The 12,184-nt window shown below is 40.7% G+C and overlaps 1 protein-coding gene across 1 annotated transcript in view; it reads right to left on the reverse strand.

Moving 5' to 3' along the window:
- Positions 1 to 11,345, reverse strand: part of MECR (mitochondrial trans-2-enoyl-CoA reductase) — a 34,754-nt gene extending 23,409 nt beyond the window's left edge. The window contains exon 1 of the mRNA XM_058196140.1: positions 11,149 to 11,345. Within this exon, the coding sequence (XP_058052123.1) occupies positions 11,149 to 11,294 (146 nt within the window). The 5' untranslated portion in view covers positions 11,295 to 11,345. The remainder of the gene's footprint in view (positions 1 to 11,148) is intronic.
- Between the last annotated feature and the right edge of the window lie 839 nt (positions 11,346 to 12,184).

Raw genomic sequence — 12,184 nt, forward strand, 5'->3', positions numbered from 1 at the left:
TTCAGTTCCACATGGCGCTGAAATCTTTCAGCAGGCAGCTCTTTCACTCCATTTGCTTAATGTCCTGGGAGATCATTTAATGACTACAACTGGGAGTGCAGCTATTGAGCAAAGAAGTCACATGGGCATCTTGCTTAATGATTGCTTCACTCAAAGATCAAGATTCCAGTCCAAACTGTACTAATAAGTTGAGGATTCCTTGTACAGATTTATTATTAGTCTTAAGATGAATTCACTTGATTTTGACAGATAATTCTGCTAGCCCTTTTTCTAACGATGCCCTTCCAGTTTGTTTCCTTTAAAATCTAATTCTTGGTTATTCTTTCCCCCCAGTTTAGTACAATGTCAGTTTATTAAGTGCTAGCAAAATACTACAGAAAATGTTTAATGTTAATTTTGTTTTGTGATAAGGAAATGAAGACTCCAATCTGTAGTAGCAATGTTAACATCACATCTCAGCAGAAATACTATGTTTGAACGTGGAGGACTGGGGAATACTGTTTTAGTATATTTATTTCTCTTAGGTACTATATTATTAATTCATTCTACTAAGTGCTACATTAATTCTATTAAGTGCTACAATTATTTTTAAATTTTAAAATATTGTTATCTGTTAGTTCAGCTGCTTTTAACTTCCTGATTTATTTCGAAAGGAATATCTCCAAAGCCAGCTGATTCTATTACAAAATTCCTTGGGTGGAAACTGATCAAGGAAAGAATCAACTTAGAACTAAGGAGAAATTTCCTGACAGTTAGAACAATTAATAAGTGGAACGACTTGCCTGCAGAAGTTATGAATGCTCCAACAATGGAAATTTTTAAGAAAATGTTGGATAACCATCTGACTGAGATGGTGTAGGGTTTCCTGCCTGGGCAGGGGGTTGGACTAGAAGGCCTCCAAGGTCCCTTCCAACTCTGTTGTTATATTATATTATATTAAAATAGACATAATAATTCTCAATAAGCCTGGAAATTCCCAGGCTGCATAAAATACCCACTTGTGGATTTGAATCACTCAATACAAAATTCTCAGCCAGAACCAACATATAAAAAGCGATGTATAGAAAAAACACATTCCAGCTCTTTAATATTAGCATTATTATACACAATAGCTTGGTTAAAATCAATTCATATCAGACCGGAGGACTCCCTACCCTGTTATCAGATTATAAACCAATCTAGTTTTAAATTACTATATTTTTCCCTTCCATCACACGAGTTTATAGACATATGAGATATGCCAGATAACACGTCCTATTATTTCTCAGACCTGAACATAGAAAGCACAGTTTAATTTCCTCATAAAGAAAAAGTCAGGTACTGCTGGAATTAAAATGGGACTGGCTGTTTCAACAGAACGGTCCCGATAACTCAAAAACGTTCAGTTTGAGGTAGTTTTAAACTAATTGATCACAAACACAGTTGTTCAGCTTCAACTATTAATGCCACAGGAATGTTTATATAAGCTTTTTCAGTATAGCAACCCAAAGCCTTTTTAAAATTCCAAGTAACATCTGTGTTGCATTCAATGAGGTTTTATGGCTTACTTCAGTCTGGAATTACTGCTCATCTGTTTGAACTTAATTAGAATAGAGTTATCCATCATCCGCATGGCTCTGGTGTTACTCTCTTCCTGAGCCACACAGCCTTGCTCTATCATTAAAATGAGTACTATATATTTCCCTGCTTCTATCCTCCCCCCAAAGCACAAATAATTTCCCCTTCAATTACAAGTAAGTTTACAGATTCAGCTGGGATGGTGTTGGTCTAATTTCAAAATATATTTCAAATATTTTTTAGGCTCTTTTTTTTATATAATGAGTCTTATAAAAAACAAAAGATGCAAGAACAGGAAATAATAGGTTTACAATACTCAGCCCCCTCACTAAGGCCCTCCTTAATTCAGGGGAGTCCATATAATACAATAAATTTGGGTGGCTTTATAAATTGAATAAACAAGCAAACAAACAATAAAAGAAATGCACCTCAGCTAGAAAAAATTAGAAACAAATGGATCTTTAAAGCGTTAAGGGAAAAATAAAGCCAATTTTCCCTTGGGATGGAGCTGCACAATGAAGGGGACGTGACTGAAAAGATTAATTTTCAACGCCTACCAAATACTTAATATTATACCCACAAGTCAATTAATATGTCTCTGATACCGATTTTAAACCCAGAGAAGTTTATTTACTTCCAGTAAAATATATTTACTCATGCTAATTTTCAAGAAATAAGATGATTTTGGGTTGGGGATAGCAAGTTTTAATTTGCTAGTAGGGTAACCGTCGATTATACTAACTTTGGTTGGCAATCTAATGCAGGGGTCTCCAACCTTGGCAACTTTAAGCCTGGTGGACTTCAACTCCCAGAATTCCTCAGCTAGCTTTGCTGGGAGTTGAAGTCCGCCAGGCTTAAAGTTCCCAAGGTTGGAGACCCCTGATCTAAAGAGATACAAAAACAGGAAACATCTTTTAACAAAATCTTATACCGTGGCAGCGGAAATGGTTAGAATCAGTGGTGGGATTCAGTCGGTTTGGGTGAACCAGTAGTTAAATTGCTGGCTGGCTCCACCCCTCCCCGCCCCTTCCAGGAGTCCCCCCCCCCACACCCCATTTTGGCTCCCAGGTAAGTGCAGAGAGGCCTACTAGACCCAAAATGGGGCGGGGAGTGCAGTGGTCCCCCTCCACGGCCCTTTTTCGCTCCCAGGAGGGTGCAGAGTTAGGGTTAGGGTGCTGCCTGTCACACCCCCTGGCCACACCCACCATGGCCACGCCCCACCTAGCCGGTCATTAGAGCAGAGAACTGGTTGTTAAATTATTTGAATCCATCCACTGGTTAGAATGCAGCATTGCAGGCTGACTCTGCTTACTGTCAGGAGTTCAATCCCAACCGGCTCAAGGTTGGCTCAGCCTTCCATCCTTCTGTTGGAAGGAAAATCCATCTGGTTCAGTTCCAAGCTGGGAGAAAGATGCTGAAAATAACACAGAGGCTGATTGGAAAGAAAGATTCTGTTTATTGATGAACAGAACCACAACGTGCAGTTCTGGGGCAGCTGACCAAATGGTTGAACGAGTGGATGGATCTTTATAGGTTTCTGTGAGAGTTGAAGTTTGAACTGTTCTGGGGGTTGTGCAATGAAGGGGCTTGTGTCTTTTACTAAATGATGGTTGGTTCATCCTATTATGTCCTGAAGGGTCATGTTCTGCCCTTTCTTAATCCCATCACCCTGGAGCTGGGGACCCAAAATCTCCATCGCTAAAGATTTCTGCTGGAAGCTGCTTTACTATGCAGGAAATTGGGGCCCAGAGCATTTTTCTCCACTTCTCCTTTTGGGGAAATATGATAATCTGCTTCTTTTAATATTCCCCAAAATATTTCATTCTTCAAGGGTGGGTGGATGGGCACACTTCTGAGGTTGGGAAAAGGAGGACCGAAATTGTTGGGGATAACATGCTGACTCTATAAAAACTACTTAGAGAGTACTGTACTGTACTGTACTGTAAAGCGGTATATAAGTTTAAGTGCCACTGTTGATATGTGTCCTAGTGTTAAACTAATAGAGCACATGCTGAACTTTTAATAAAGTACATGCTTGAACTTTAAAGAAAAGGATCTATTCTGCAGTGTTCACTGATATATCTCTCTCTCATCACCATCTTCCTAAGGCTGTATTCCACAGTTAATTGTACACCGGATTTATGTATTTCACTAATGTGCCTTGCTATGAATTGTAGTTTATTGTGATAATTACAATTACTACCAACCTGCCTTCCATTGAGGATCTGTATACTGCATGAGTCAAAAGAGGGTTGTGAAAGTATCTACAGACCCTTCACATTCTGGACATAAACTGTTTCAACTCTTACCCGCAAAACGACACTATAGAGCACCTGCACACCAGAACAACTAGACACAAGAACAGTTTTTCCCCGAAGGCCATCACTCTGCTAAACAAATAATTCCCTCAACACTGTCAAACTATTTACTAAATCTGCACTACTATTAATCTTCTCATCGTTCCCATCACCCATCTCCTTCCACTTATGACTGTAACTTTGTTGCTTGTATCCTTACAATTTATATTGATATTGTTTCCTGATTGCTTATTTGTTCCCTATGGCTATCATTAAGTGTTGTACCTATAATTGACAAATGTATCTTGTTTTTTTATGTACACTGAGAGCATATGCACCAAAGACAAATTCCTTGTGTGTCCAATCACACTTGGCCAATAAATTATTCTATTCTATTCTATTCTATTCTATTCTATTCTATTCTATTCTATTCTATTCTATTCTATTCTATTCTACTCTACTCTACTCTACTCTACTCTACTCTACTCTACAGTTTTGGCCTACTCAAATCCCACTCAAACCAAAGCATTTTACAACGTAATTCAAGACCACTACAAATGGAAATTTCAACCCAGTAATGTCGATTAAATCTTTTACTTTTGAAGCTTACAGGTAATTCTAGGGTGTTTGTCAGCTAACTTTTTCCAGTCCGGAACAGGTATATGGCTAATTACAATGCTCTTAAGAGATGCTGGATGAATAGGTTTTGTGGCTGATGAAGAATTAAATATAATAAAACGAGCACAGAGAAAAATTCCACACGAGACGCATCTCATTATGTTGCACAGTCCATCTTTTTTCAATAAATAATTTATAGCTCCCTTGAAAAACTGATGTTGTAATGGAAATGCTGACAGACCATTAATTACCACATAGCCTGCAAAGTATGACAGAAACCTAATTGTCCAGATTTGCTCAAATATATTATACCACTCAGCTGAATAATGGTCACTTGCTGCAACGATCATGTAAATTGTGTAAGAAACCTGTCGCTTAATCTACGAGCTGCTGGCCAGGGAATTTTACGGCCAATATCATATTTGATTTCCTTTCTGGACACAAATTAAATACCAACAGCAGCACTTGCCAGAGAAAGAGTGATGGAATAAGAGTATAGGATCACTGTAAGCACAACTCTCTTGAATAAAAAGAAAAAACTCCCGAGGCAGCATTTTCCGAAAGTTTTATGACAGCTAAGTGAGATGTACCAACAACTGTCTAGTCTCCCCTTTCTTACCTTAGACTTTATTTACAGCATTTCGTTTTCCTGGTTCTTTCTCTCTTGGGACTTGGAAGCTAAAACATACGAAGAACAACTGCAGGAATTGGGTCGGCCTAATCGAATGAAAAGAAGGACTAGGGGTGATATGATAGCAATCTTCCTATATTTAAGGGGCTGCCACAAAGAAGCGGGGGTGGGTGGGTGGGAGATCAACCTATCCTCCAAAGCACCTGAAGACAGAATAAGAAACTAATCAAGGAGAGAACCAATCTAGAACAAAGAAATTTCCTGGCAGTGAGAACAATCAGTGGAACAACTTGTCTCCAGAAGTTGTGGGTGCTCCAACACTGGAAGTTTTGAAGAAGAGATTGGACAGCCATTTATCTGAAATGGTATAGGGCAGTGATGGCTAACCCTTTTTTCCTCAGGTGCTGAAAGCGTGTGCACATGCGCGCAGTAGCGCTGTTCTGTCCCCCTCGCCTCAGTCCGAGCGATGACTTAATTAGCCGGCAACTATCAGCTTCTGGCAGCACACTAGTGAGCGTCTGCCAAGTGTCTCTGTTATCTTGCTTGGTGCCGATGGGTCAACCAGGAACAAACACTACTTCAGCTCTAGTTAAGCAGTTGATTTGCTTGCCACGAAGTGGTATAGCAGCTCTTGCTGCTTTTATATCCTGTGGGGTGTGGCTCCATGACTCAGCACTTCCTAGGCCTGCCCCACCCTTGCTTCTATTGTTCCCGCTTCTCCTGCCTATGAAACCTAGGGTCAAGCCAGGCCTGATTGCCATCAGCCAGGTCTGGAGGCGTGGCCTGGGGGGGGAAAAAGTCAGGGGACGGAGGCTTCGTTATCTCCTCCACCTGGCCTGCCTCTGGCTCTGGCTCCCTGAGCCAGGGAAGCCGGTGCTCCCGAGATAAGTCCTAATGGCCCTTCCCCCTCACTTTCCAAGTCACTTTCTGGCAGGGGGCCCGGCTCGGGGGGGCGCAAACACAACAAGTGCACATGCCCACACCCATCATGCAATGCGCACCCCACCCCCCCGTGCATCCACATGTGACTCCCCCACACCCTGTGTATGCGCGCATCCCCCCGCGCTCCATTTTGGGCCTAGCAGGCCTCCCTGAAGCTTCCGGAGACCAGAAATGGCCCATTTCCAGACTTCTGGTAGTTCCAATAGGCCCGTTTTTCGCCCTCCCCAGGCTCCAGAGGGTTTCCTGGAGCCTCCGGAAGGGTGAAAACACCCTCCCCTGGCCCTCCGGAGGCTGGAAACATCTTGTTTCCGAACTTCCAGGAGGCCCATTTTTGCCCTCACAGAGCCTCCGCACAAGCCCTGTACTTACCTGGCATCCAAAATGGGCTGCAGGGAGACTCCTGGGAGGGGTGGTGTGGCGTGGTCAGGGCCAGCTGAAAATCAGTGGGAGGCGCATGCGCATGCACAGTAGAGCTGACCTAGGGCAACGGCTCGCGTGCCTGCAGAGATGGTTCCGCATGCCACCCGTGGCATGCATGCCATAGGTTCGCCATCACAGGTATAGGGTCTTCTCCTTGAGCAGGGGGTTGGATAGAAGATTTCCAAGATCCGTTCCAACTCTGTTATTCTGTTTTATTAATTTCTAATTCATATCAGTTTCTGTAGATTGCTCAACAAGCACAACTTTAAGATGCTTAATATGCCCTGGGGCCCTTAGACTGCTTTACTACCGATAGTAATGTTTCTTCCTTCTCGACTTTCTTTCTTATCATGGAAAGCTGGATGGGCTCCTTATAATGTAAACCGACCTTAACTATCATCTTATTGGCTTTATCTGTATAGCACAGCATGCTTCAGTGGTTCCTAGGGTTTTTTTAATTAATTTTTTATTTTTTAAAATAACAGAACATGACAAACACAAACACAAAACATATATTCCCTTTTCACAATATTTTCATACGGGTAGTCTTCTATTATTTACATATTCCCCTTATTCTTCATTAAATATATTTATCCTTATTATCCTTTTATCCCTTGTTTCTATATATATTCATTCACATTAAAGCTATAGATTATTTTACAAACATTATCCGTTTATGACCTTTCTCTATTCATTCATTCTAATTTGCTATTTCTAATCTCCAGCCAGTAGTACCATTTGTTCCATACTGCATAATATTCTGTATCTTCCTTTTCTTTTATCTCCTTTGTTAGTTTGTCCATCTCAGCACAGTCCACGATTTTCTTTATCAGTTCTTCCTCAGTTGGTATATTATCTTTTTTCTAGTTCTGTGCATATGATATTCTCGCAGCTGTTATAATATGTAAAATTAGGTATGGTATTTCTTTAATGGTTCCTAGTTTTAATTGAACATTTCAACCACCGCAAAAGCTCTCTACTGTATACTGTTACCTAACTAGGGAGAGGTGATGTACACACCTCGACTCTTTTCTCTTAATACATTTTACCATTTCTTGAAAGAGTGTAACATTTACAATCTTTAAATCTCAGTTAAGGCAAATAACAAACATTCAAACACAAGCTGTTTAATATAATTTGTTAGACTGAAAAGGTGCTACCAGACTCCTCTTGATTTTGGTTATCCTAAACTCGCATAGCTTTGTTTGTATAATATCAACAAAATGCTAACATAATTTCTTATAATTCCTTTTTTATAGCCTCAGGCCTTTAAAACTTGCTATACTGAATTTAACATCCATTCTTCAAACAAATGGAGACTTTTGCCAAATTGACAATGGCAATTTAGAATTTCTGCAAAAAATTCCAACCCCCGCCTCAAAAGGTAGATTCAGATTAGACAGAGAACAATTAAATTCAATATTTGAGCTGAATGAAAAGCTCTATTCCAAAGCTGCAGATGTTTTATCAAGTCAGAATAATCTACATGGAATATATTTTAATAATTTAACAATCAGAATTTAAAATCTCATCAGAGCCAAAGAAAGTTCTGCTTTTTTAAATATATAATTTGTACACAGATTATTACTGCACACTATATTCCTGGTAGTTAAACTACACCCTTTAAGTTATCTGTACAGAAGTCCTTTGCAGCTCAAGAAGAGCAAGAACCACATAAAATTAACCATTTTATGTCTTGGCACAATCTGTGAATTAGGTATTTCATTTTGGGATCTATTTTTTAAGTAATAAAACAGGAAAATATTTTAAAAATAAATAAAAGAAACAATAGTTTGCCCATCATGTATGAATAATAAAGGCAGGATACAAATAAATAAATAAAAGCAATATTACTTGCTTTTCACAATGTTGATTCTCACAATATTTTGTAACTTAAACAAAGGCTCAATGTTCTCTCCCCATTATATCACAAACCAGACAGCTTCATTTCAATTCACATCTAGTCACTGACTCATAAAATGTTCCCTCTAAGATTTCAGACTTTTAAAAAACTGAACTCAGAATCTACCGCAAGGCTAGCAAAAGATCTCCTATCGGTCTATTTGAATTTGAAAAGAACATTATAAGATGAATATCTCCATATCCAACATAGAAACTCTATTCCAGTGATGGCTAACCTTTTTGCCATCGCGTGCCAAAAGAGGGGAGCAGGGGGGTTGCGTGTGTGCCCACACCCATAATTCTATGTGCCTTGCCCCACACATGTGAGCGCGACCCCCCTTGCTCCCCCCCCATTCCTGGCATGCGATGGCCCGGTAGGCTCAATTTTAGGGGCCGTGGTGGCTCAGGCTGTAAGATAGCCTGTTATTAAAACACAGCAGCCTGCAATTACTGCAGGCTCGAATCCCACCAGGCCCAAGGTTGACTCAGCCTTCCATCCTTTATAAGGTAGGTAAAATGAGGACCCAGATTGTTGGGAGGGCAATAAGTTGACTTTGTAAATATACAAATAGAATGAGACTATTGCCTTACACATTGTAAGCCGCTCTGAGTCTTCGGAAAAGGGCGGGATATAAATGTAAATAAATAAATAAAAAAATTCTCTCTCACCTGGCTCCAGAGCCTCTCTATGACTCTGGAGAGGGCGAAAACAGCTTTCCCCAGTCCCCCCAGAGGCCTTCCGGAGGCCAAAAACAGCCCGTTTCTGGCCTTTGGATGGCCTGGGGGGTGGGGAACGCTGTTTTCGTCCTCCCCAGACTCATAAAGAAGCTCTGGAGCTAGGTGAGAGAGAAAAACAGGCCTTTCCAACACCCCCCAGGCCCTCCAGAGGCCCGTCTCGCGTGCCCACTGATATGGCTACATGTGCCGCCTATGGCACGCGTGCCATAGGTTCGCCATTACAGCTCTATTCACACACCAAGCCATTTTTACTTAATTGATTTCAACCATAATTTGCCTGAGTTCATACACATCATCCAATCCTAAATCATGCTTTGAAAACCACGGTTCATGGTTCTCAATTGCAAGCAGGTATCCCCTCATAATTATAGGAATACCAATAATATCTACATTGAAAGCAAATACAACACAACAAGACAGCTTAGCACAGGGATCTGCAAACTTGGCTTTTTTAAGACTTGTGGACTTCAACTGCCAGAGTTCCTCAGCCAGCAAAGCAAAGCTGGCTGAGGAACTCTGGGAGTTGAAATCCACAAGTCTTAAAAGAGCCAAGTTTGCAGACCCCTGGCTTAGCAAATGGCGAAGGAATCCATGGGACTGCCCTATTGTCCTGCCATAATCCACATTTCTTGAAAAGAGTGTTGCTGCAGTGTCCTTAGTACATTTACAGCCTGCTTTTACTACTAGTCTGGCTGATGCTGACTAAAGGGAAAAGGTTAGCAATACAAATAATATAGATTCTATATTATTTGTATTGCTAACCTTTTCCCCATAGTCCCTTTTATAGAGATAGTTTGATGTAATGGTGAAGGTGCTGGCCTAGAAACCAGGGCACGTGTGAATTCTAGACCTCCCTTAGGTATGAAAGCCAGCTGGCGGGATTTTGGGCCAGTCCCTCTCTTAGCCCAGTCCACTTCACCAGGTTGTTGTTACGGAGAAAATAGGAAGAAGGAAAGAATATTAGGTATGTTTATTGCCTCGAGATAGATAGGACAAAATAGGTAATGCACAAATGCAATCAAGGCCAGAATTGGGGAAAAAAAACCCCAACAACCCATCAACTCATTCAAAGTGCAGATCAAAGAACTAAAAGCAATAGTAGTTCGATCCCGCAAAAAAAAAAAAAAAAAAAGGGTCAGCCAAACTGTCAATATCAACAGTTTGACAGTTTGGCTGAACTGCCAAACAGATTCACTGGAAGATCTGCAAAAATGACCATGTGCCAATAGTAAAAAAATGAAATAAAAAATCGGTGGGAACATATAGTTGAAATAACTGTGCTTGGGGGGAAAAAAAGGAACTATAGATAATTAACGCAATATCAGAGGATATGAAAACAGAAGGCCAAGAATTGGAGAAGTTCACAAAGTATCAAGTTCTAGATTATTGCATAAAACCAGCCAGGGTGTTCCCTGGGGTTTTATTTATTTTATTTTTATTTATTTGTCAATCATACGTAAGATAACAGGTAAACGTATAAACATAATTTGGATACATGAAAAGAGTAAGTAAAAAAAGAAATATTAGGACAGGAATGGTAGGCACGCAGGTGCACCTATTCATGCCCCTTTCAGATCTCTTAGGAAATGGGGTGAGGTCAACAGTAGACAGTTTAAGCTTAAAGTTTTGGGGGTTTGGGGAAGAAACTACAGTCAGGTAGTGCATTCCAGGCATTAACAACTCTGTTGCTGAAGTCGTATTTTCTGCAATCGAGTTTGGAGCGGTTCACTTTAAGTTTGTATTCAGCACACTGAGTAGCATACCAAAGAAAAAAATAAATCCCGGAAAATCTGCGCATGGCAAAAATCCCCATCTGTCAATTGCAAAAAGGCCACCCCGTAAATACATCCCATTGATGCAGTAGGACGTCCTGGGTTCTATGGGAAGCACGAGACATGCGGCAGCTGCGATTTCGCATTGCTGCGCGCAGAATAATAATAATAAAAAAAGAAACCCATCACAATGCAACTTGCGATTGATGCCTATTTAAAACCCAAATCCCACTTCGGGGCAAAAAAAGGAAGCCAAGCTTTCTCCGCTTACTGTAGGACCTGAGCCGGCTCTCCGTGCTTCTCATAGACCAGTCCTCGAGGCCCCGTTGGCGTCGCCGCCGAAGCTGACCGAGCGCGGAAGCCGTAACCGAAAAGGAGCCGCAGGGCTCGAACCCGCGATCCTCCGGCTACCGCCATGCCTAATGCCAACAATTGCTAAAACAATCCGCGGCGCGGAGGTGATGACGGCACGCCACTTTACTCGGGCCGTTTAAATGTACGTCATCAGAGCGATGAATTAATACACTGACTCCGCCCCGATCCCGCTCTTCCGCGTTGTGGCCCCGCCCTCTCGATGCTAATAGAGATGGAGAAGTTCTGATTGAAGTGAGATGCTATGTTGCCTACACATACACACTTTAATAAATAAATATAAATTAGTATATATTTGTTAATAAAATGTATTAAATTATATATACATATACACACATATATATGTATATGTAAATATATGTATATTTGTTTTCTGAGGTTTTTGCGGGTGTTTGTATGTAGGTCTTTGGTTATTGAAGATGACGAATGAGACTTCGTCAAAACGTCGCCAAGACACTTCCAATTTTACGTGGGAGAAAACCCGAATAACCAAAGACCTACATATATGTGTGTGTGTGATCTGCAAATATTTTCACGGCCCTCTTCTTGATTCGTGCAGTATACAGGTCCTCAATGGAAGGCAGGTTGGTAGCAATTATTTTTTCTTCTGTTCTAATTATCCTCTGAAGTCTGTGTCTTTCTTGTTGGGTTGCAAAACCAAACCAGACAGTTATAGAGGTGCAAATGACAGACTCAATAATTCCTCTGTAGAACTGGATCATCAGCTCCTTGGGCAGTTTGAGCTTACTGAGTTGGCGCAGAAAGAACATTCTTTATATATACACACACACACACATATACACATACATATACATTATATCTATCTATCTATCTATCTATCTATCTTATCTATCATGTATGTTTATATGTATGTATATTCTGCACTTGTATGCCCTCATCAATTTCTTTGGGTGATTTAGAATAACAGGAAAGAA

This window comes from Ahaetulla prasina, chromosome 10, assembly GCF_028640845.1.
Source record: "Ahaetulla prasina isolate Xishuangbanna chromosome 10, ASM2864084v1, whole genome shotgun sequence".
NCBI classification, from domain to species: domain Eukaryota; kingdom Metazoa; phylum Chordata; class Lepidosauria; order Squamata; family Colubridae; genus Ahaetulla; species Ahaetulla prasina.